The sequence below is a fragment of the Rhipicephalus microplus genome, chromosome 2 (genome assembly GCF_043290135.1).
Source record: "Rhipicephalus microplus isolate Deutch F79 chromosome 2, USDA_Rmic, whole genome shotgun sequence".
Classification (NCBI taxonomy): domain Eukaryota; kingdom Metazoa; phylum Arthropoda; class Arachnida; order Ixodida; family Ixodidae; genus Rhipicephalus; species Rhipicephalus microplus.
In genome coordinates, this window is record NC_134701.1 from 142,331,525 (window position 1) to 142,357,851 (window position 26,327).

The window sequence follows — 26,327 nt, forward strand, 5'->3', positions numbered from 1 at the left end:
TAGATGCAATACCATGGCATTATTTAGTCGAAGTGAACACAATCGTTACAATATCCTTCCACTGAAAGCAAGAATGCTACGTCTTCACGGCCACGGTGATTTCTTTTGTGGTGTGATCGATGCCTAAATGTGATGATTTTTAGGGGCGAAGCTCCATGGGGTGTGGGTTGTACCCTCCTCCGTCTGTATGTGGTGCGCTATATGTAGTATGTATGTAGTTTATAAATTGCTCAATAAATGGCGTTGTGTGTATATGTCCTTGGAAATAATATGATTAGATTATGTTAGTGGTTTTAGGGGATAAGCCCTTTACAGACAGACAGACGCTTCGCTGCACTCATCATCATTCACTCCGTGGATATGCTGTCATTTTTTCTTCTACTTATAAGAATAATAAGCACTTGAGTCTTTTCCTATATAGGTGCTGGTCTATCTAGGCTCGTGCAGAAAGGAATACTCCATCGAAATGACATTATCCGAAGCTTTTCGTTTGCTACTTTCGCGTTACGATGAACATTAAATACCCCATTCACTTTTAACGGAAAGCCCCTTGTGAAAATTTAAACAATTGGCCTCAACGACTTCGTTACGATGATCATTTACTGTACTTCGAGCTTAATGCCTAATACAAATTATGATATGTCAAGACTAAGAATGCGCGAACAGCGAATTTTAACTTCCAGGCGAATAGCGACTTCGGTGGAATCATTTCGAATCGAACATTATATATCATATATTATGTAAAAAATGGGCACGTTTGTCATGACCTAACTAACCTGCACAATATTTTGAAAAATAAAACAATGTCAGTGCAAATAGTATTTTTTTTGCTTCAAAATAAGTGCAATTACAAGGATGTTACTTTCAGTAGAATGATAACAAGTAAAATATATTACGCTTTACATTTGACTTTACTAGAGCGTATAAGCCGGTACACAATACTTTTAAACTTAAAAAAAAAGAACCGATGTGAGGGCATTGTCTTCATTTAATCTTGATGTGAGAGTTCGCGGCAGTGCGAGTTTTCTTTGGATACGTGTTTTTACAGCGTAACATTTATTTAATGCAATGAAACCACCTTTACATAAGGTTATATGCGCTTAAATGTACATTTACATAGGTGCTTTCCTTAATTAGCACCACTTATCTGCAATAAAACCACCTTTAGAATAAGCCATGTGAATAATATACATTTAGATAGGTGCTTTCACGGCTTATAGTGCTTATTAACTGCAAAAAAAAAAATCAACTTTTTCAAGGGTTACATGCGAATTAATACAAATTTGCTGGTTCATTTCGAATACTTCGAAACTATCAATAATTTAAATTCGAATTGAAGCAAATTCAAATACTATAGTATGCGTTGGAATATTCGAAGTATTAAATATATGAACTCTCACGCTTCGTTATTAAAAGTTGAACGCGATAGCGATATCCTGTTCCTAGTGCGTCCTTGACTTAGTGCATGAAATGTTTTCAAACTTGCTCTCCACCCACTACGTGGCCTTAAGGGGTTAGGCACAGGAACGTGTGGGGCTTTTGTAGTGGGTGACCGGCTTTAAACCACCAAGTTATAATGATACCTGCATGTTTTGACGCCTGATGGCAATGTACGCTTGTACCACGCATTAGTGCTTCAATGTTTCACGTTGGATTGTGAAGCACGTAACATGACGCGCGAGTTTGTAAATCATAAAAGTTACTTTCACGGCTTTTCCAAGCATAGGAAGTTATTTTCACTGCATTCACAAGCAGACGCGTGGCTTTCTGGTAGAACATCTTGTCACACAAAGGACCCGCGTTTGATCCCCACTCAAACCCAAACGACCCTGGTTCGATCCCCGGTCAAACGCAGAATTTTTTATTTTCGGTAACGCACAAGATGACGATTTTTCGCTCACAACTAACGACATCGATACCGATGCCTGAATGTCCGCGAAACGAGCTCTTTGACGCTATTGCGGTAATATTCACACAAGCCTAATCGAAACGGTACTCACAGTATGACAGAAGCTGGCTTCTCCACACTAGGACTACTATTGTGGAGAAGCCAGTAGAACGTAACATTTTTGTTTTTTTGTTTTAAATAATGGGAAGTTTGTTAAGGACTGCTGTTTAACCGACGTGTGACAACGAATGCCGGGCAAGTTCACCGTCAAAGCTACAATTTAGTGTCTGGTAAACCTTGTCGAGGTTCACCCGGTTTCGATTAGCCCAAGTCTGAGGCCACATGCGAAAATTGACTTTGCCCTAGCAATGGCCAACGTTTGACTACCAATACAATGTCAATGTCTGTTGCCAGATTTAGCAACGACTGATCGTGAACGAGTGACGAAATGGTGAAACTTGCAGTGATGTTGGATGCGGTGCGCTTATTCATGTGAACATGAGATGAGCTGACATGACATTATGACCAGCATTGTGAACATAATGACGCCAGCACGTAAAAGGACAATTACTCAAATATGAAGTCGACAGGGATTGCTGAAACAGCGTCCCAGAAACCTTATAGCGCGTTTTTTGCTAAAAATAAATACTTGGTTGGAAGTAAAATGACGTTTCAGTGGTCGGCACGCTATCAAACCGCCCACCTCCGAGAACGGCCTTGCGACGTAGCATTCACCATGCTCTCATGGCAAGGTGCTTTAGCTCAGTGCAGCCTTTTCAAAAGTAACATGCCTTAACATGTCTTAACATGCAAAAGTAACATGTAGATTAGACTACAGTGTAAAAGTTTTTATTCCCTCCTGTAAAGCGATGAAGTGTTCTTTACTACATCGATATCAATGGTCACCTGTCACGTACGTCCGCGATGCCATAGTACAAGCCGAGGCAGCAGGACATATCGCCAGAGAACGGACCACTTTTTCTCAAGCCTCTCAGAAAGGCCTTTACGATTGCCATCACCGGGATGTTTCGTACACACCTGGTTCAGTAATACTCCATGGACCCCATGTCGTCGCATTGGCATCTCCGAAAAGTTCTTATTTCGCCATGACGAACCATACAGAGTCCTGCTCTAGGTCACTGACCTCACATACCAGATACAGCGAATCGTCGACTCAGCGCACTCAACGCCACCACCGCCTGCTGTTGTGCACGTCGTGAGACTGAAGCCGTATGTGTCACCCAACACTCCACTTCTGTGACGAGCGCCGGGTCGGCGCCTTTACGCCGCGGGGTATTGCCACAAGGCAGTAGTGGGATTGTGGCATAAGGCGAGAGAGGGTCCCGGTCTAGGAAAGACAACTACAAAGCGTGAAAAGACTGCTTTCTGCCCGCCATTGTGCCAGTCATTATCTCGGCATGTAAATCTCTGTAAATGTACGTTTTCTTGCAACGTTATGTACCCATGCATGACTGGCTCTTTTGCCGGCGCGCCATGTTTCCGTATCACACGCACACACACACACACACACACACACACACACACACACACACACACACACACACACACACACACACACACACACACACACACACACACGCGCACACACACACACACACACACACACACACACACACACACACACACACACACACACACACACACACACACACACATATATATATATATATATATATATATATATATATATATATATATATATATATATATATATATATATATATATATATATATATATATATATATTGTAATGATGACAAAGCGGCGATCGTGCTCGGCGCATACCTGGGATGAGACGGAAGACGAGGAAGAGGAGGCAGATAAAGAACAGCCGGCCTGCAGCAAAGGCGTTGTCTCTTTGTCTTATTTCTCCTCGTTACAATGGCGCAGTCGCGAACTACTGACCCCGATATCCCTGCGTCCACTACACTTCGAAGTGGACGAGTGCTCTCGAACTCCCCACCGATCACGGACGGCGTCCAAGCCTCCACGGCGGCACCGCATCATGACTGCAGCGAGGCCATTTCTCGAGGCTTCTCTCTGTTCGCCCAAGAGCTCAAGACATCCGGGTTTGGCTGCGCCTCTTTTGGATCGTTCAACGAGAACGAAATTCCATATTTTCATGGATTCAAGGATGACCCTACCAACTGGGTAAGCGTGATAAACTCGGTTGCCCTTAAATACTCGTGGAGCGACACGATTAAGAAGTCGGTCGCTGAAGGACGTTTGCGAGGATCTGCCCAAGCGTGGCATCGTTTCCAAGGCAGTACATACGCTACATGGCAAACATGGAGCGCGGCCCTGATATCCGCGTTTGCGCCGCTTCCGAGCGCTTACGACGACCGTTTCATGACCATGCGGTCACGCCGGCAAGGTGCAACCGAGGACGTCGCGACTTACATCTACGACAAGCTGGACCTTTTACAAGCTTGCGATATACAGTGGACCTCCTCCGCAGCCAGGCAGTACATCATCGACGGGATCCATGACTCGACGCACGCAGCCGTCTTGTCCGCCTACAACCACCCAGTCCACATCTCCACTTTCGTACGCCAGGCAATGGAGTTGCAGGACACGTCTCATCGCCGGGCGGCTGCAGTTGGCCCAAAGGAGTCAGCTTCACCGAGACGCGGATGCTATACGTGTGGCCGCATCGGGCATGGGTATAAAAGCTGCCCACAAAGCCAACCTCAAGCGATGCAATATCAATCACGCCCACTTCCAACCCTCAAGGTCCGCGTCGACGGCATCGGAGAACTGACAGCTCTCGTTGATACCGGAGCTCAACGTACGGCGTTGCTTCGCCGCCACGCCTCCGAACCTCTCCAGCCTTGGACTGAGCCACCACTGCGGGGTCTCGGTGGCGACGTACTACCGGTCGGTGCCCTAAACCTGCAACTCAACACCGAGGCCGGCAGCAAGTTTTTGTCCTCGGTGCCCGTCTTCGACGACCTGCCCACAGACATGGTTTTAGGGGCCGACTACCTGCTCTCCGGGGAAGTGCGCCTCACGGTGGAAGGAAGTACCGTCAACCTCCATCCTGTGGCTCCAAGTGTGCCTCCGGCGCAATCCCAAGGTGAGCTGACGACGCCACTTACACTTCCCGCAATACTCGAGAGGCACGCATCGCTCTTCGCTGATACTACTACTCAGCTTCCCGGAACTAGCGTGCTAGTGCACCATATTACTACCGACAATCATCCGCCGGTGTCCATACCGTTACGTAGATATGCCGAACGAGAGCGGATATTAATTGACCAGCAGGTGCAAGAAATGCTTGCCGCAAGCATAATCAGGCCATCTTCTAGCCCGTGGGCAGCACCTGTTGTCCTAGTCCGTAAAAAGGACGGCAATCTCCGATTCTGTGTTGACTACCGAGAGCTGAACAAGCACACCATACCAGACTCGTACCCGCTGCCACGCATTGACGACGCTATTGACGCCGTACGAAAAGCGAGGTTCTTTTCGTCGCTAGATTTAAAAGCAGGGTATTGGCAGATCAACGTGGCTGAAGAAGATAAGTTTAAGACGGCCTTCCGAACACCATCTGGCTTGTACGAGTTTAATCGGATGCCGTTCGGTCTGCGAACTGCTCCAAGCACCTTTCAGCGTGCCATGAACACAGTGTTAGGCACACTGATAGACCGTGCCTGCGTCGTGTACCTCGATGACGTTCTAGTCATCGGGGAAACAGAAAAACAACATCTACAAAATCTCGACACGGTTCTGCAGAGGCTACACAACACCGGCTTTCGACTTAACCGCGAGAAGTGCCAGTTTGGGTTGACGACAATATCTTATCTTGGTTATCAGATATCTCATAATGGCGTACGACCCTTGCCTGAACGCATAGACGCCGTTGCCAAATACCCTGCACCAACATCTATAAAACAGCTCCAGGTATTCCTAGGAATGGCGTCATACTTGCGCAAGTTTGTACCGAGCTTTGCGTCAACTGCTGCTCCACTCACGGACTTACTGAAGAAAAACGCCCAATTTCAGTGGGGTCCTTTGCAGGATAACGCCTTCCAAACCCTCAAACACCAGCTTACACATAGCCCGGTGCTCTGCCACTTTAATGAAGATTGGATGACAGAAGTCCATACTGATGCGAGTCAGATTGGCCTGGGGGCGGTTTTACTTCAACGTGACTCGAGTGGGCGTGGGCACGTCATCTGCTACGCCAGTCGTAAACTATCGGACGCAGAACGGCATTATCATTCGAATGAACTGGAGTGTTTGGCTGTAGTATGGAGTGTGGATGAAAAGTTCCGCCACTACTTGTTTGGCCGACACTTCACGGTAGTAACAGACAACTCCGCGATTGCGTGGATGTTCCAGAAGCAGCACCTCAAGCACAAGTTTGCCCGATGGATTGTTCGGCTCCAAGACTATACGTACGACATCCGTCACCGTGCTGGAGCACAAAATCAGCTTGCGGACGCTTTATCGCGAAATCCGATCGAGGAGTTCTCCACACGAAATCGAGAAACCTGGATCCTGTTTTCTCAACAGGACGTGACCAAGGCTCAGCAAGCCGATGGAAGACTTGCATCCGTTATAGACTCCATTGGCGATGCGGGACGCAATGCCAAGTTTGTCTTACGTAATGGAACGCTGTATCGGCGTCACTGGGCCGATAAAAGCACCGAGTGTCATCTCCTGGTCATTCCTGACACCTTAAGATCGAGCGTACTACGCGCCATCCATGACACTCCCGAGGGAGGCCATGTTGGCTACAGAGCCACCTTACGCAAGGCACAAGAACGTTTTTGGTGGCCGAAAATGGATAAAAGCGTGCGTTCATACGTTGCCAGTTGCGAGATTTGTCAGCAACACAAACGACGTCCTGGAGCTCGACATGGACTTCTTACGCCGATCAAGCCTCCAGAGACAATTTTCCACACGTTGGGCATAGATCACATCGGGCCTCTTCCAATGACGACAGCGGGCAATCGTTACATTATACTCGCTGTGGACTACTTGTCCAAGTTCGTAGAGGTCGCGGCCGTGCCTTCGCTTGCTGCTAGCCATGTCATCCGATTCCTGAAAGATCGCTTCGAATGGCGACACGGTCTTCCTAACAAGTTGATCTCCGACCGGTCGACCACCTTTCGCAGTCGCGAGCTCCGCACTTACCTACAACAAGCTGGAGTGGACCATCACTTCGCGTCGGCATACCATCCGCAGGCGAACGGACTGACCGAAAGGTCGAACCAGACTATCCAGGCTAGACTCGCACCGTACTGTAAGAATCACAAACGAGGTGAGGCCGACTGGGATGATCATCTCCAAGCAGCTGCGTACGCAGTGAACACGGCGGCACACAGCTCCACAGGAATTTGCCCCTACGAGATTGTCTATGGTCAGCTCCCGCAACTGAATGCTACGTTCGGTTTGGACACTCCCGTTAAAGTAGGGCGTTCCGCTGCACGCCAGAGACTTTGTCGCGATATCCGTGTGGAGGCGCGTAGGAGGATTGTGCATGCTCAACAGGCACAAAAGCGATACTACGACCGACGCCACCGTCCCGCGCCGAAATACAGTGTAGGTGATGAGGTGTGGCTACAGCGAGGTGCGCCATCGTCTTCAAACAAACTGCACCCAAAGTACGACGGCCCTTACATTATTTCTGAGCGCTTGGGAGATAACACTTGGCGAGTACGATCCACAGCTTCTGATACGCGCAGAGACAAGAGAAAACGGAATAACTTTGCGGTGCATGTGTCGCGGATGAAGAACTGCATACGGCGGCAAACGTGACATTGGTTTGTGTTTTTCTTACAGGAGTAGACCAGCTGCAGCGTGGCCGAGTGTAATGATGACAAAGCGGCGATCGTGCTCGGCGCATACCTGGGATGAGACGGAAGACGAGGAAGAGGAGGCAGATAAAGAACAGCCGGCCTGCAGCAAAGGCGTTGTCTCTTTGTCTTATTTCTCCTCGTTACAATATATATATAGGCAGTTTCACTGCCTATATATATAGGCAGTTTCACTGCCTAGGTATTCAGTTCTAGACAAACGATGTCTTTGATTAATTTAATTGTTTATTCAAGCAACCAAGAACATGCTATGCCAAATACTTCTTTTGTAAATATTTTAGTTATTATGGTATAAATTATTTTCTAGACAAGTTGACGTCACTATTTTAGCTTGTTTTGCTAAGTTGTTTTTTCATAAGGTCCTTTTAGAAGGTTGAACAATAATCAGAATTTGTCTTCTTTAATATTGTCTTGAATCAAGCTGGCTGGTACATATTGATAATTGAACGACAAAACAGTGCCATAATAAGACAGAGACAAGAAGATAGTAACAAGACACCAATTTACCGTTCTCTCGTCTTTGTGTTCTAGCCCTCTTTTATCGTTCAAAATCTCCTCTGTAAAATCATCTCTCTATTGTCAATTCCTGTGATAGCATAATTTTCTAACATAATAAAATATAGAAGTAGGGCTGCCCGACTCGTGGCCTATTCGCGGATATTGGTACGTGTCATGTTGCAGGATGATCATCATAGTTATCAATATCATAATTCTGTACCCTTTTAATAATCTCAATTCGAGTTCAAAGCTGGCGGGTACTAACGTCTTGAATTTCTAGACGCGACAATAGCGTTTACAAATGGACGGGTGCCGACAATGACGTCGAAGAAAAATATCTGTCTGCAAGCAAAGCACCGTAATTTTCTCCCGTTAGAGCCCTTGTGCAACATGATTTCTAGTTTACAGAAACCAGCTCTATGAGTGCTGGCAAAAAAAAAAGCGCATTATCGGTATGTTCTTTTCTGCTGCGCCTTGACTTGTAGAAGTGGTCTGTGCGATCAAGAACAAGCTGGCCCACAAGGCCATTTAAACAGTGGAGCTTGATATGGCTAGGGCGCGTACATTGTCTGTGTCTTCCGTGGCCAAAAGCATACGTGCCACAGTAGTCGGGTAAACACCAGTACCCACCAGCCGTACAGGATGACCTGTTAGTATTTCCACCAACTCCACTTAAGATCGCACTCAAAACTGCAAGAACATGCGGCAAGCCATACAAGAAGGACGACGCAGGTCGCGACAAGAAGATCCGTCCTGCTCGAATGGAAAACGTTAAAGTAACATAGGCTAAATCCAAAAGGGACCCTCTGAACTGCCCAATTGGGACTTCAGTGGAGTGTGCACGTGGATAGGCTACGGTATGTTTCGAAATCCCGTGTCACCTCTGTGTTGTCTGCTAAATACTTTCACCGGTCATCCAACTTCACACAGTGTAATCACTACTAATTATTTTACAAGTGATTTCTCGAGCAACGTGACTGTCTGGCTTCTCTCGAAGGCGTGGCCAGCGCGGCGAAGATCATGGCCAGTTGTCCTGTAGCCGACAAGCACCTCTTGGACGAGATCAAGGTGAGAATTGCTCTCTCTACGTGTCTAAGGCGCTTGTGGTAACTGTCTCCTAATTTCATAAGTCAACGCGTTTGACAAGCGCTGTCGTGTAAGAGAACCCACCGTGGTAGCTTGTGTGTTGTGCTGCTAAACTCATGGGCATCGATTCAACTACTGGCCATGGCGGCCGTTGTATTTGTATGGGGGTGAAATGTGCTTAGATTTTGGTGCGCATCAAAGAACACCAGCTAACAATCAACGTTCCTCCCACGCATTACTATATGCCTCACAGTCACATTGCGGTCGCGGCAAGTAAAAGCCAAGGCATTATTTGTGTGCTGTTCAGGTGAACAAGAAATCATAATTTAATATCTACCAGTCCTTAGTGTTATTCATAGCTAGCTCCTAGGTACACCTCAACTCTGCTGAGTTGAGGTCGGCACTCTATGCGTCTTCTTTGTGCTCTGTTGCGTTTGAGCCGTTTTATGTGTGGGGAGCTACGCATCATCATCACCTAATCGGCTGGCAAATTTTGCTGAAGTTCGCAGCTAGCCTTGTTTTAGGGGCGGAGCTTTTTAGGACCTAGCCTTGTCTTCTGTTGTGGTCGCGGTTTAGAAATAACGCTTGCTTTAGTCAAAACTCATGTGAGACACGCAAAAAAGGTTTTACGATAGCCTTCAGCGTAGACTATAGGCTAATTATAAAGTAAAAGATCGCTGTGCGCGGCGAAAATAACCTATCGAGAAGAGCATTGATGATAGATGATCTTTACTAAAATGTGCCTAGATGTTGAGGCGTCTCAAGGAAGCACCTAACACAAGGACACACGTCGAGCATTATATATGTTGCAACAAATTAGCCATACTAAAATGGTGTCTTGCCACCAGTAAAATGGCTACTTCTTGGATTCACTTTCGAGGCATTTCCTCCACTCCAGAAATTTTCTGAATACTCCTTCAATTGCCTAAGACGACTGGAAGGCTAAATAAATTTACATTTCTATACGCAATTTGTGTCGCTCAATTTACATTACATGGGACAGCGCTGGGGTAGCGTACGGTTGCTCATATACAATCAGGGAACTGGGAGCGCGCGGGGGGGGGGGGGACACACAAGAGGCGACGAAGGAACACACAGCCTATTATTCGACCAGTTGTTAGTGAGCGTGCTGTGAGCCTCCTTTTTGCCTCCTTTTTGCCTCCTGTGTGTGTTCCCCCGCGTTCCTAGTTCACTGTACGAAGATGGCCTACAATTTAGCCCAATTTTCTATCTTGTTGCATTGTACGGTTACTCACCAATAAGATACTCAGATTTTCGCCCACTCGGCATGACTCACTTCGTGAATATGCGTGGATTAAAAAAAAAAGCTGAGTTTAATAGAACAGCACAGGATGCTTTAGTGAAATAGCCCATGTCGTTTTGAAAAGGCTACCCTTGCATACATTTAAGGCTTTGTTCTGCTATACTGTATCTGTAATGAAGCATCCTACTTGATATACGAAGTACTGGCAAAGAATGGGCATGTGTGCACCAACGCTTGCGCTTTCACTCATTCGATGTAGCCCCCAAAATAAGCATCCGAGGATGAGAACCCTCCTTTGACACCATCTTGGTTTGCTTGTCTGAAGTGATTCTATGACCTTTTCGTAGCTTGGAAGCGGTGTATTGCATAAACTTAATGTAACATTGCCTGATAGTAAAGTCGTAATCTGTTAGATGCGTGTACAAACGTTGCGTGAAATTACACGTAAATCACATGGGATGAAACTAATTAAACTTGTACGCATCGCATGTGTTTGTATGATGCTTAATGAACCGCTTCACGAAATTTTTCTTTTGGACTCTTGCCAACATGTGTTCTATATTGACATTTATATACTTTTTTATTCATTCGGTACTTGTAAAAACAAGCATGACGTGGCCAGAGCAATTATTATAAGACCCGTGATGGCTAACTTTCAATAATCTGACTGCATGAAATTGGCTTTGCCCCTCTCAAATGTGTCCGCATAGGGAAAACGTTGTTCACTGGTTGGATACCCTCGATGAGGCTGATGGCTTCACCTTCTGCGAACTTTTTTGCTTTTGGCCAAACCGTATTACCTTCGTAGCTTCGAGCCCTTCATATGTATGCGACTATTATCACGTGTCGTGGAACTTCTTATACGTACCAGAATGTCCGCAGGACTGATCTGCTGGAGTTAAAATACTGCTTTGCATACTCTCTTCCAACCAATACCTGTACCAGTGCAGAGAAAGTCGAAGAGTCCAACAAACGAAATTTCGGCGACGTCGTCCCTGGAAGAAATGTAAAGAACGGTAGCTCTAACTTTACGAGCATGATGGGAAATATAGCAAGAATTTATCGTCAGCGGACAAGGTGCCGACTCTGAACACATCGTTTTCCAACGAAGATGCGATTCTCTTGCATAATTTCAATCCCGAGGGCACGCATGCTCGCTAGAAAAAGCACATTTGGTACTCCAGCTACTTCCCTGTTCCTGAACGTTATCTGAATTTCATGGGCGCACTACGTGATATATGATTTCGTAACTCCGTCCTTTTCTTCGAATTCCCGACAAAAAAAAAAAAAGAAGTCGCTTTCAACTTTGGATTCTCCATTCCGCAGTCAAGATCGATAATGCCGAATATGTCCACAATAGCACTATGAAAACCGACCACCACAAAGTAGAAGGAAAAAGAAAAGAAACAATATACGTCGAAATGCGTGGTACTTACTATGTATAGTAGTCATAGCCTACATTATTTACTGATGTGGAACGTTAGTAGAATACACGTGAAAGAAAATAATAGAAAAAGAGCAACGCGTCTTTACCTTTTCTGCCTATATTAAGAAAAGTACAGATAGAGGCTAAGTATATCTCGCATGACGTGCACACACACACACACACACACACACACACACACACACCATCGGTAGTTACATCCCATGCGCTGTGCCATGCAGTCGTCTTTTGTGGTAGGCACGTTGTGACACATACTTTCGATTTGTCGCTTCATCTACTTGTAGAAGTCCGTTCGTCAAGGGATTCCAGTCGGATGGATGTTACCTGCTCTTCTCATGGGCTTTACGTATATCCATGCGTAATGCCCTGTAAAACGTTAATTCAGTACCGCACCTGATCCGACATCGCAATTTCTTGAATGTCACTGCAGTTCACCATAGAGCCCCGATTACCTTCCAAAAAAGCATGGTGAAGTATTTCGCTGCCCTATTCGTAGCCATAAAAATTTCCTAGCGAACAAAAGTAGAAAAGGATCTTTCTTTTGTCTTGTAAGTGGTTAAACTATCGCGATGGTGGTCAAAATTATTGTTGTGGGCAACAAGCTGCGAACAGAGCAATAAAGAAACAACAAAAAGCACAGTGTTGCGGCAAGGGCGAAGCAATGACTGCAGTAGTATCAAATTGTAATTTCATACGAAGGAAGCTTGGGAGCTAGCTTTTTTTATACGATATCGCGTGAATCTACAACGTAAGCATGACATTGGCGGACTTATTGTCGGAAAGGCCATGTACAGCGGGGATGAGAGGAAGCCACACCGATGGAATGCAAAGGAATGCAAATCTATAGGAGAACATGAGCATGGTTTAGCACGGAATGCCGCGTTTCGATTGATGTAAAATGCTGGAGGCCTCTGCGCGAGGCTGGAAGCATCGCGCAGAGGCCGGAGGTTTCTAAAGTGAATTTTAGAATTTTAGAAAGAGGCTGGAGTTTCTAAAATTGTATTTTAGAAACTCCAGGCAATCTCAAATTCCGAAGCCCTCCACCACGGCGTCGTTTATAATCATATTGTGGCTTTGGTACGTAAGACTCCAGCAAACATTTTGTGAATCCTTAAGACACCTACTCAAGTTTCTGTCGTTTTTCAATTGTAGGCTTCAGCGAGATCACTTCGATGTTAACGAGCACGTTAAGCAATGTTAGGGGATAAAAACAAATGTGGAATGTTTATCTTCCACGCCAATATAATTTGTCCTGTTTGAGCACAGTCACTATCGACAAAGATGATGCCCTGAGGACAGCTGTAACGCCACTCCTGCACTTCGTGACAGAGATTTGTCGCGTACGTGCTATATTTGCGTCGCTTTTTATCCCAGCACTTCTCTTGTTGCGACACGCCATCCTTCACCGTGCCAAGAAACAATGATTATCGCTGGGGTCAGCGTTTATAAATGTGCTGGAAACATTAGAGGATAGCCTTCGCAATGGTGACGAACGCTACTCGAATTCAAAGCTTCACGCACTTTCGTAACATAAAGGTTCACGTACTTAAGCTGCCTAACGCGATTCCCTACACAGGCGCTGGGTTGCCAGACGACCCACAACAACCTGGACGTGGTAAACCAGTGTGACACTCTCGTGGTGGCGCTCAAGCCCAATGTGGTGCCCGGCGTGCTGGAGCAAGTGGCGTCCGCAGTGCAAAAGCGACACCTGGTTGTCTCCCTGGCGATGGGCGTCACGCTCAGCGACATACAGCAGGTGGGTCACTATACACTTTTCGCACGCAGAACCTTTCCGCGGAGTTCCCGGAGTGGTAACTAGCACTGAGTTAGTTAATCGGAAAGGTAATGCGACAAAGAGAGGTGTCGTACTATCGTAACTTGTCACTGAGGAAACTCAAATCAATCGTTAAGGACAAGACCTCTGCGATTGGCCCTCGCAAGGTGCCATATCGCTTAAAGCGCTTCGCAAGAGCTAATTGTGGAGGCCACGTAAAGAGTGGCAACTAATGAATGACACCGATGTACAGGAGGGATCCCAAGTTTCCGGGCTGCTACCGCATGTTATCTTATATGACAGTGCCACAGCCTCGGAACCTTTGACCACCCTAAAACCTTTCGAATTTTCTATTCTAATGTTGAAGCCCCCTGCCAGTTCACCTGTCACGGACTTCATGGTTCCCTGTTATATAACAGTGCTCGCCAGCCGTCACTAACGGGTGCTGGCTTTTAGTTTGCAGTGTTGTTATGCGAGGAATGTAGGCCATTTTCACTCTTATCATAGCTTTTCATAATGCGACCCCCTTGTATTATTAACAAAGTGACCTGTAGACGTGGCCACAAGAAACATTGATAGCGTTATATAGCAGCTGTCGCAGTGAACCTGGCTTCGGTTTCGGCGGTGCAGTTCGTGAGGTAAAAGTGCCTTTATATTGATATAATAACAATAAAAGTTCTAGGCGGAATCGAAACCAGGCAGCCCGCATGGTCAGTAGCCGGTAGCGTTGCCAGAAATGTGTTCAAGTGTCTGGAGGGGTGAGGGGGGTTTAACTATAATTTATGTATGTTCGTGCGTGCGTTTATATGTGTACGTGTATATATACATACGTGCTAATTCCACCAGCTACGACAGTGTGCGCGGAAGTCAGGTGTTCTACCACACTGCCTATAAACGAGAGCACGCCTATCTCGCACCCAGGCGCCTTCGGCGGTATACCCTCGCTCCCAGAGACGCCAGAATTTGTTTTTTAACTGCCAAGGCGTGCCTAACTAGAATGGCAAGCACTGGCTCTGTGACTTTAAAATGTGAGAAAAGCGCCTGTTCATGCTGCACCAGCTTATAAGAAGTCATCTGGGTACCACTGCGCCGCCTTCGGATGCAAAAACAACCAGCGCAACAGTAAGATGTTACTCTACACTGTTTGTGAAGATCCCAACACGATGCTGCAATCGTGCTGGTGCGTTATTTTGCGATTGCACACATTTCCATCCGCAAGAAAAAAACGCCAAGCTCCACCGCCAGTGGATATAATCACAATCGGAAGGAAAAACTACGAGTCCAGTAAAAGTGTACGAGTAAAAATAATTACTCCGTTTACTCGAGAGCGACACGCCAGCTGCTCCACTCTACAGCAGCGATTTGCATGCAGTATGCCTGTATAGCATGGGGCACCAAATCATTGCCGTACTCTTTGGCAGGCTGCATGCCAGTAATAGTTTATATTATTACTCACGCGTAGATGCAAGCACCGCGAACTTATACAACTGTGCAAAGGGACGTGAACGACGTGAAAAGCATAGCTTTCGACTCGGTCACACTGCGGCATGCCTTGACTCACTAGACGAATCTGTGCTTTCGGTTGGCGTCACCGTAGCATTTTAAAATCTTGTTCTGGTTGGTACTTTCGCTACGCGTGTGTGTCCCGAGTGCCCGGCATGTGTGGCAAATAATAAATACATGCAGTGCATGAGCACAAGTTGGAGCGAGGTTCTAGCGCTACGTTGACGCCGACTTACAGCACAAATTCTGCCTTGCCACAGCCAAGGCATGCCGCAGTGCGACTTAGTCGAAAGAAACTCTTTCCACTGTTCGCGTTTCTTTCAAGCGCAGCATTACGTACCCGATGAAGTTGCTTCCGCAGTTTGCAATACACGTGCTGTAGACATTCCAGACTGCTGAAGAAGGTCTCCTCGATGTTTCACTCGACATCAGCTTGAGATTCCAGGAGAGGAAAAGCGAGAAACATTCTTACAGCCGCGCTCGGGTTGTGCAGTTTTGCGTTCAATTTGCTGAGCGCCTGCTCATGTGGCAGTGCATGGTTGCTGCTTCGCCGCGCTTGCAACAGATGGCGCGACGCGCTTTTCAATGTGGCAGCACGCACTGAGCTCACTGTGTTCTGGTGTACAGCCAGTGCTTAAAACGGCCCTGAAAAGAGACCTTATATACAACCGTGGCTTGTTATAACAAAACATCACCGGTACTGTAAGATAGTTCGTTATGACCAATTTTTTTGTAACAGTAAACATCAAACTCCGCTTGAACAGGCATGAAATATGGCTTTAGCAAGAATTGTAGGTACAAAAAGGCGTCATTCTAGGCTCAAACTAACTGTAAAACCTCGTCACGTGAGCGTCTAAAGTTTTATCCGTTGCGTTCACACGGTGGTGCAATGAGTGAAAGGCACTTTTTATTGCGATAGCAACTATGGGGAACGTGCATTGAGCCGGTGGCGCCGCTGCGTGGGAGGGAACGAAACGAAGTGGCGTGATACGTGCAGCAGCCGCTCCACGAGCCGAGTCGTGTCACGCTGGTCAAGGAGCTTTCCAATGTCGCGCATGAATTGCTGCGTCGTCAACTGCGCTTATAGCTACGAGAAACGCCCTCCTGGAACAAAGTTCTTCCGTTTTCCGGGGCGAAAATGCCTCGTAGACCAGCGGGAACGGTGGATTCGCAGCGTACGCCGTGGGAAGTAAGTGATCCTGTGCATGTTTATGGAGTACGTGTTGTTGCTAGTTCTATTTGAATTTACGCCCCACGCTAGCGAACCGTATATGTATACATATATGTAAATGCAAGAAAGAAAAAAATCAGAAAAAAGACTCCAGCACGCGGAGTCTAACTTGGGTCCTCTGAATTGCGAGTGCGAGGCGTTAGCCACTGAGCCACCAAAGATCACATCCCCAAACGTTGAAACGGCAAGCTATTTATATCTCCCACTTACCTCTGCAGATGGGACTCGGGGGGAACTATCGTGGTTTCAGCATTACCAGCAAAATGGTGCAATTAACGCGCGTCACCACATTGCATGGCGGCGCGTGCTCTAATCTCCCACGCGTACTTTGCCCCGCTTAGACGAGGGAAGCGACGCTCCCTCGCGCGCCCTTATCCAACGCCACCTAGTCTAGGTGGCGTTGCCTTATCTCGCGGGGAGGATCGAACGTCTAGGCTGGCCTCGGGTTTTACCTTGAACGATTCTGTTGTAGTTACCGGGTGTACAAAGGTTACTGCAATCATTGGCAGCCTCCGTTTGCGAAAAGCGCGCGCTTTTGAGACACAGTGAAGTAACTGAGACGCTTATTCACGAGCATCCGTACCTGTGAATACGTTTCGTGCGTCATTTTCACGCGGGAAACGTGGGACACGTTTCAATCTGCGTTTCATTTTGCGCGTGACCTTCCAATTATTTGCTATCGCGTTCATTGTTTCGCCTCTGCAGCAAAGCTGTGACTTTTGTTCCCCGCTGGATGACTAAAATTTCCGCAACATCCAGCCATGCTTCCATTCGTCCATCCGTCATCCATCCATCCACCCACCCCTCTATCCACTCGTTCATCCGTCCTTCCTAATCTGCCTGATTTGCGCAGAGACTTCCCTCGGAGACGCGCGTGGTGCGCGTGATGCCCAACACGCCGTGCCTGGTGCGCCAGGGCGCCAGCGTATTCGCCCGCGGGATCGCGGCCACCGCAGAAGATGCGAGCCTGGTGTGCCGACTGCTGGCCAGCGTGGGTCACTGCGAGGAGGTGCCCGAGTCACTCATGGACGTCGCCACGGGGCTGAGTGGCAGCGGACCGGCATACGTGAGTGCCACATGACGATTGATGATGAAAAAAAAAAACCTGACAGGGTCCCTTATGAACTTGCCTAAGCTAACTTGATAGCGAAAGGCATCTGCTTCTTTTCTAAGGCGAAAGTTCTAGACGTAGAGTTTCCTATAAGTACGCTTTAGGAAAGGCTGACGCTAGTGTTTATGGGAGCTGCGGCGATTCAGCCTGCATGGAAATGATGGGTAGTACACACATTTGTCTAATCTTCGTTCTTTCGGCTTTGTTTGGCTTCTTGTGGCTTGGAGCCAATTAGACACGAGACGACAATCAGTTACAAATGTTCGGCAGTTGCATTTCACCACCTTAACCTTTTAGGCACACTGATTCAAATCGGGTCACGAAGTTTACAACGGTCCGTTCTTTTACTGCAAACAAAACCAAAAAAACTGCAATAAACAAAGCCACAAGTGCGTTTGAAGCGACAAGCACGAAGACTAGGCAAATTCGTGTACCGCGCCATCATTCCCATGGTGGCTGAATTATCGCAGCGCCAGAGTCCCCTCTAGCAAATTTTTTGAAACTTTATGACCGTATAGATGCCTCATCAAACGCGAATTTTGACCATCGGCGTTCCGCGTCCCATGGCGTCGAGGAGGAGTGCGAAAAAAAAAATAATCGTCATCTCGAGATGACGTCACGCGTGCCGTCACAATAACGTCACCAATAGTCAAAATAAGCGGCGCATTATGACGTCTCAGTGGCATCACAATACATGATGATGTCATCACACTGCACGTCTCGTCAAATTCTCACTTCTGGGGTCCTCGTTTTATGTGTAAAAATCGCTTTGCATCTTCACTTAGTCAAAGGTGCCTTCGATCGCGGAGGCAATGCGAAACCAAGTTAGGTGCCTTCGTTTTCGGAGGCAGGACATAAACCTCGTTATGTGCAGAAATCTGTCGAAAGAAAAAGATGGCGGCTTTCGCCATAGAGTTTCCTAAAATTAACTAGAGGGGACTCTGGTGGTACGATTGTTCAACGACCATGGGAATGATAGCGTATAGTACATGGATTTGCCTAGTCTTCGTGCTTGCGGTCGGCGAATCGCACTTGTGCTTCGTTTATTGCTGTGTTTTGGTTTTGTTTCGAACGAAAGAACAAACCGTTTGAACTTCGTGAGCTGATTTGAAATAAAGATCTTAAAATATGAAGGTGGCGAAGCCCAACTGCCGAACATTTGGAGATTATTGTTTTGGGACAAAGCAGCTTCAAACCAGGCGAAACCAAAAAAGAATGTAAGGTACAAAGATTAGGCAAATCCTTGTATTAGACACAATTGCTATGCTCGCTGAAGCGCCATGCATTGCAGTTTTCATAGACCCTAGCGCCAGAGTTCCCTCTAGTCTCTGTGTAGGAAACTCTATGGCTTTCGCCCTTTTGTCTTTGTTTGTAAGTGAGTGTGTAAGGGGCCTTGTGTGTTTTTATTTAAAGCGCAGATCTTGCCGCTTTAAATAAAGCATAGCCCCCTCTCCCACACAATTTCAATCCCTGCAGGTATTCGTCATGATCGAAGCTCTCGCCGACGGAGCCGTAAGACAAGGAATGCCCAGAGATCTTTCGTACAGACTAGCTGCCAACACTGTCATGGTAAGTTGGCTACGAAAATTGTTATATCAATAGAACAGAACGTACGTATCAAACTGGGCGTCACCGATATATCAGAAGGACACTGTATAGCACCGCAACTTGCAAGATATGCGGCATATAACCTGCTAAATTCAAATATCATCTCTGGGAATGTGAAGCAAATACTAAAGACCTTAATAAAGGTGTTTTAGATGAGGTGGGCTGCACAGATCAGAGCTCGTCAACCAAATCTGGGGCGAACAGCAGGCCTTGGCATCCCGACCTGGGATACATCGGTCCGGGCCAAGTCAAGTCAAGTTCCTTGAGTCTGTGACGCACACACACACTGGGGGATTGGCCAACAACCGGATAGTTTTAAAATTAATTCTTTAATAAAAGGAGGATTGGTTTATTAAAGAGAAATATAAAACAGGGTAAGTTTGTTAATGAAATAATAAACTGTATTGAAATAAAAACGATGAAGCGGCTCACTTGAATTTTAAAATGAGTTTGAAGTAAAAAAATAGAGCAAAAATAGATTTCAAAACCTAAACCTCTTGGAGCCTTTGACGAACTGCTGCAACGCGTTGAAAATTTTCCCGTCACTGTGCCCAAGAGACAAAGCCCCGAAAGGAAGCACATTTAGCGCATTTATATCTATTCCAAGGGGACAGAAAACGGCACCTAAACTGTTTTCGCGTAAGGGAGAGTATCTTTTACCGGAAATGAGGCAATGCTCGGCCAACTCATTTACTCTACAAAAAGAACAATGAGGGGAGGCTGCCAGAACAGCTCTGCGTAAATATAAACTTAGCTGCGGGGTCTGACAACGCAGTCTAGTCATTTCGACTTCCATTGCTCAAGTTTGACGTATATTACTGTTCCAATGACACACGCAGTGCTTGAAGTCTGATGTGGTCGTTAGTGAAGGTGCAGGGAAATCATCTAACAGCAGTTTCCTCCTTAATCTAGCGCCTATAATAAATTCGAATGCCGGTAAAACCCCAATAACAGGCTTATTTAAAGACGAATTTGCCAGCCCATCTGCCATTTCATTCATATAAATGCTCTTATGTCCTGGAACCCAGACCAATTTGATCAGATTGAGATGCAAGGGAACTAATACTTTGAAGCCCTCTGAGCAGGCGAGTTCTCATTTGCAGTATGGGATGCACATACTGATAGTGAATCCGTCAAAACTACCGCAGAACTTATTGATTCCGTTATCTTGCAGAGAGCTAGAGTTAACACAAAAAAAATTCTGCTTTAAAATTAGGCACAAAATCTGGAAGACGAAGAGAAAAGAACCCATATAGGGTAGGAGAAAAAAAACTATCAATTCCACATTTTTTTTCCTTGTGACGCATCAGTCGCTATGAGTGCTTTTATAGTCGTATGTACCAGATAATTGTTTACTAAGGGATTGACCGGTAGCTATATGATATAGCTTCTTAAAATCTGGGTGGCATCAATTGTTTCTGTTACTGATTGAAGGCACATGAATAATTCGAACGCTCAATGCGCACAAAAAGCTCTGTATAACCAGAAATTGAGGCGTATGAACTCTCAGTCAGTATTGTCTGAAAAACGAGTCAGGGTGGGCAACAAAAACTGTTTCTAAGCGCCTTACTGGTGATTTGTACAGCCTGAAAAATGACTGCGTAGCTAATAATTTAAAACGGGTAGCAAGTGAGGGAGACATAGCTTTCATATACGAGACCTTGATTGCTACAAACCATAGATGTGGCATTGCACGTACGCGTCTGCTTCAGCTACGGGAGGTACCAGGTTCGATCCCCAGTGCCGGCCGGCCACCCACTGGTTTATAAATGTGGGACAGGTGGGCTTCATTGTGGTGACGCGACGTCCCGTGGTGAAGCTTACTCTGCCTGGAGGACTCCCAACGCGTTTTGCGAGACCCGGTGATTGCTACAAACAGAGGGAGACCTAGGCCGGTGTCAAGGCTTGCCTCTCGATGACTACCAGAGGATATATGTCGTAAGCAAGTGCCCCAGTGTTTTACACGCACATAAACTTCAGTAATTCAACAGCAGGTGTCATTTGCTTCTTTCTGTCCGCATATAACCCGTTGAACTGGAAATTATTCTACGGTGAACGTTATCCCAATTCCGAATTCTGCTTCACTGAATAGAAGTTTTTACCATACGCAACCTCCACTGCTGTTCAGTGACTCGCGACAGATCTAGAACTGCATACTTTGAGAGTGTGTCTGCATACTAACGAATTCAATACGTTAACAAAATTACGTCTTTATGCGTGTTAAAAGAAATGGTGACCGATCGCCGGCCAAAATAGCCTTGAGGGTAGGTGGCAGGCCTTCCTTCTTCTACAGAGGAGGTTTTGTTCAGGCAGAGAGGTCAGTGTAATATTATTGTGGCAGATTTGATGGGCTCTATACGTTGCTCACAGATGAGACCGCCAGTTATGCGAACATTCACTGTTTTGAGTAATGGCAGTGACAGTACCTTGGTCGCCACCATGGTAGACCGCGAGGACTCCCCTACCCCTCTCTGCTCATTCGTGGCCAAGAACAAATTAAAACAGGTCCTGTACCGCGTGGTTTTGTTCCAGCATTAGAGTCCTAAGTGGTTCCTGACAAAAAAAAAACAAAAAAAACAAACATGGATTAGTTTTTTCGTCGGATTTTGAAGCGTTAGCGTTAATGACGCCAACCATTTGCCTTAGTGTTTTCCTTTCTGATCTATTGCTATTATATACGAGATGCCTAATGGCATTCGACGCCGCAAGCTGCAATCGCCTAGGTAGTTAGGGCAATATAAACACTTATCGGAAAACGTACGCGGGGAGCGTTACGTGCTTAGCTTGCCTCAGCATCGGTTATACGGTTTGAACGCTCGTTGTGAGCACATTTTTACTGTAACGAATGGCACTGTGTGCTGTAGGCGTGATACCAAAGAGCGTGTACCCTTTTCACATCAATCACGAGTGTTTCAACAACGGAGGAGGGTCTGGCACTAGATTGTTTCCGAAAACTGCGGCTAGCTTTCAAGTCACTGGTAGATGCCTATAGCAACCAGTTGGCACAGCTGCGCTGGGCTTCACCGAGTTCGCCACCTGGAATCACGTTGAAGGAAGGAAAGGATGGGGAAGGGGGAGAAGCGGAAATGAGGAGAATAAAGAAACTAAAACACGGGTTTGTAAGTACAGTCTAGGGTATCCAGGGTCCAAAGGCGAGCATCGTAAATAATCGGCTACCCGGGTGTGAGGGTGATAACAACCTTCTGTAAAGTTGTTTGCGCCTCATGGCGCACGTGTCTCACTCATGGCCGCATTTCGGGTTCATAACTACCACGCGGTAGGGGGCGTTGTGCTTGATTGGTTTGTGGGGTTTAACGTCCCAAGACCACTATTTGATTATGAGAGACGCCGTAGTGGAGGGCTCCGGAAATTTAGATCACCTGGGGTTCTTTAACGTGCACCCAAATCTGAGTACACGGGCCTACAACATTTCCACCTCCATCGGAAATGCAGCCACCACAGCCGGGATTTGATCCCGCGACCTGCGGGTCAGCAGCCGAGTACCTTAGCCACTAGACAACCGTGGCGGGGTAGGGGCGTTGTGCTTCAGAGCGTTTGTTATCACCACCATCATCATCATGGTTAGTGCGTAGCGCCGGCAGTGACGTCTGGTGGCAGGCATGGGTGGCGGCGCCCGAGATATGAGCGGTTCTCTTTGGTGTGTGGCAGCTGGTGCGAATGGTTGTCTCTAGCGATGGATTTGACGTGGGTAGCACCGCGCGTCGTCGGCGGAGGGCTCACGTGGAGAGTCAAGCGTAGGCGAAACCGCCTTGTGTGTGTTCTTGTGCTTGTTATGTTGTTGCATGTTGTGTAATGTTGTGTGAGGTTGCGTTTAGCGTGTCGATAACAATGTGTGTAACAATTCGGCTGACGATATCGTCGCTCTAAACGTAGTTAGATGTGTGTTGAATGATTGGTTTCGACCGCGTCTACTGTGCCCATTTACTTCAAAGCGTGGCGCTTTCTCCACTTTAAGACCCCACACCGGGCACACTTGCAAAACAAACATGAATAGGCACAATATGATGCGTTGCTATAAGCGAACAGATGAGAAAGAAATGTAATGAATGAGAGAGAGAGAGAGAGGAAAGGAACCGAGAGAGAGACGAACACGCAGAAACAGAAAAAAAGAAAATGAAATAGAAAGAGAAATAAACAGAAAGAGACAGAAAGCATAAAACAGCCATGTATACTATAGCATAGCAAGGATGTGAGAAGTTACGCGAGGGTGGGGAGTAGGGAAATCAGGAGCGCAGATGGTAAAGCGTAGCATAGCCGTTTATACTGGTTATGGCCCCTAGAATTCCAGGGAATCACAGAGACGGTACCACAGTGTAGCAAGGGAATGTGAAAGCGGGGGTTGGCAGTAGCGAGGATGAGAAGGAGGGAACAAGGAAGGTCACCAGATCCGACGTTTCTACAATTTTCAGTGGCAGTGGTGTGCAGCTGCCTCATCTTTTTATGTTTTTAGGTGAGCACGATGTTGCGAAATATCCCAACCAATGAAACAGGCCAACATCTTCGCTATCGAATTGTTCTTGTAATTTTGAAGCTTGCTGAAGCAACAGTCGGTGGAAGACACTTATTGTTTCTCAATAGGGTGCTGCCAAGATGGTGCTGTCGACGGGGAGGCATCCCGGGGCGCTGAAAGACGACGTGAGCTCCCCTGCCGGCACCACTTGCGAAGGTCTATGGGAGCTCGAGAAGGCCGGATTCCGAGCAGCGCTCATCGAGGCAGTCACTGCGGCTACTGCAAGGGCTGCTAGAGGTCGCCACTGAAACCTTTTGACTGGTACCAGATGTATGGTTGGTTACATATACGATGTTCTCTAGTTGTAATGCTGCGTACGCTAAGAGGGCCGACTTAATCCAACTCAATGGCATGCAACTCCGGATGCGTGTTCTTATGACTGCCGCTCACGCTATACAGCCGAGCTGTGTCATATACAAAGCTGAGATTTGAATGCCTCACCTTGCTTTTGTGTATGGTGTCTTAAAGCTTGTTGACTCGCCTAACTTTACATGCTGGAGGTTAATGTGCAGGGCTGTACTTGACATAACCAGTCCTCTTTGCTACTGATCTTTTACCATGACGTATATACGTACGTGGAGATAATGTTTTCAGCGAATATTGCAGAAAAATTAATGCTCGTTCATTTAATTATTCTCGCAATGATATTTCATATGGTAACTTTTTTTAATGTATGGAAGACTCATCGATATTTGCTGCAAGGCATTAATGTTTTTGGAAGCCACTGTTTGTGACGCTGTCATGCTTGTGACATGGGTCATCAAAATACACTAGCCATTGCTTCGGCGCTTTTTTTCCTGAACTACGACTTCAGTGGCCATGTCATGAACGGCTTGACACTCAACCAAAGAGAGATTAACCATTTTTGAGCGCCATGCTTCGTAGATTTTTGTATGCATATCTATAAAAGCGGTTGCTGGGAATGATGTATCCTAATGAATCAGAGTGACGCGAAGACAGTACTATTTTGTTAGTTTAGCGAATGTGTGTCAAACGATATGCTACTCACTTGTGATCTCTTTACATGCTGTGCGATTGTTAATTTTTTGCAGTGAAGTGTTTCATATTTGCTGAATAAATATTACTATTAGTTTGACTATTGTCATCCAGATAAAAAGGATTTGTATTTAGTTAGTTCACTGCCAAGCTTGTCATGCCTTCGCAGCAATATTTCATGTACATTACAATTTCGCGCACACACGAAAAATGAAATTTTCTAGTGTGAACGTTTCAATTGATTTATTGATGCAGTGTGGCCGCTGCCGCCATTAGCCTTGACAGACGATTTCATACCTACTCCACGACGATTTGTCCCATGGTATCGATATGTTTGCTGCTATTTACATCTTTTGCATGGTAAGTGGGTATGCAAGTTTCATATTCTCAACACACACACACACACACACACACACACACACACACACACACACACACACACACACACACACACACACACACACACACACACACACACACACACACACACACACACACACACACACACACACACACACACACACACACACACACACACACACACACACACACACACACACACACACACACACACACACACACACACACACACACACACACACACACACACACACACACACACACACACACACACACACACACACACACACACACACACACACACACACACACACACACACACACACACACACACACACACACACACACACACACACACACACACACACACACACACACACACACACACACACACACACACACACACACACACACACACACACACACACACACACACACACACACACACACACACACACACACACACACACACACACACACACACACACACACACACACACACACACACACACACACACACACACACACACACACACACACACACACACACACACACACACACACACACACACACACACACACACACACACACACACACACACACACACACACACACACACACACACACAAGTGTTTCCAACGATTTGCTAAGACGACAGGGTGGTGGCACCTACCCGTCGCCTTGCGTTCTACACTTTATCGCCTCCAAGACGGGCGCTTCGTTTTCCAAGATAACTGCAAGATAGCGTTCATGTTTCACGTGGGACGTGACTCAGTGCTCTCGTTCGCCTCCGCTGCACGCTCGAGGCACTCTGACGCAGCGCTTCCAGAATACCATTCCCCAATTTTCTTGCGCAGAACATCAAATAAACGCTTTGTTCACTCTCTCTACACGCAAGACTATCGTCTTTCGACGACAATTGCAGTGTAACATGCAGATACAGGGCCAATTTTTTTTTGTTTGTCGTTCCACTGAGTGCAAAAGTGCACCCATGCTATAAAAGTGTGGGAAGCTTTTCGTGACAATGTATTTTTAAAGGCACAAGCTGTTTAAATTTATCTTGAAGCGTTATTGCCTGCACTAAGTCTGCTTTAGAATAATCAACATGGCGGCCTTCGAGAGTCGTTCTGGCTGTGTGCCTCACAACATCACGACCGCATCTGAACTTGAGGCTACGGATTGTTCATAA

The 26,327-nt window shown here is 46.5% G+C and overlaps 1 protein-coding gene across 2 annotated transcripts in view; it reads left to right on the forward strand.

Moving 5' to 3' along the window:
• The window catches only part of LOC119170687 (pyrroline-5-carboxylate reductase 3), a 43,383-nt gene extending 18,506 nt beyond the window's left edge, over positions 1-24,877 (forward strand). The window contains exons 2-7 of one of the 2 annotated variants that reach the window (XM_075886892.1): positions 7,697-7,824; positions 9,227-9,297; positions 13,600-13,779; positions 17,385-17,597; positions 19,119-19,211; positions 23,850-24,877. In XM_075886892.1, coding sequence (XP_075743007.1) covers positions 7,728-7,824; positions 9,227-9,297; positions 13,600-13,779; positions 17,385-17,597; positions 19,119-19,211; positions 23,850-24,029 — 834 coding nt within the window. In that variant the 5' untranslated portion in view covers positions 7,697-7,727 and the 3' untranslated portion in view covers positions 24,030-24,877. The remainder of the gene's footprint in view (positions 1-7,696; positions 7,825-9,226; positions 9,298-13,599; positions 13,780-17,384; positions 17,598-19,118; positions 19,212-23,849) is intronic. The other variant, XM_037421918.2, reaches the window with a different exon arrangement.
• The last annotated feature ends 1,450 nt before the right edge of the window (positions 24,878-26,327 follow it).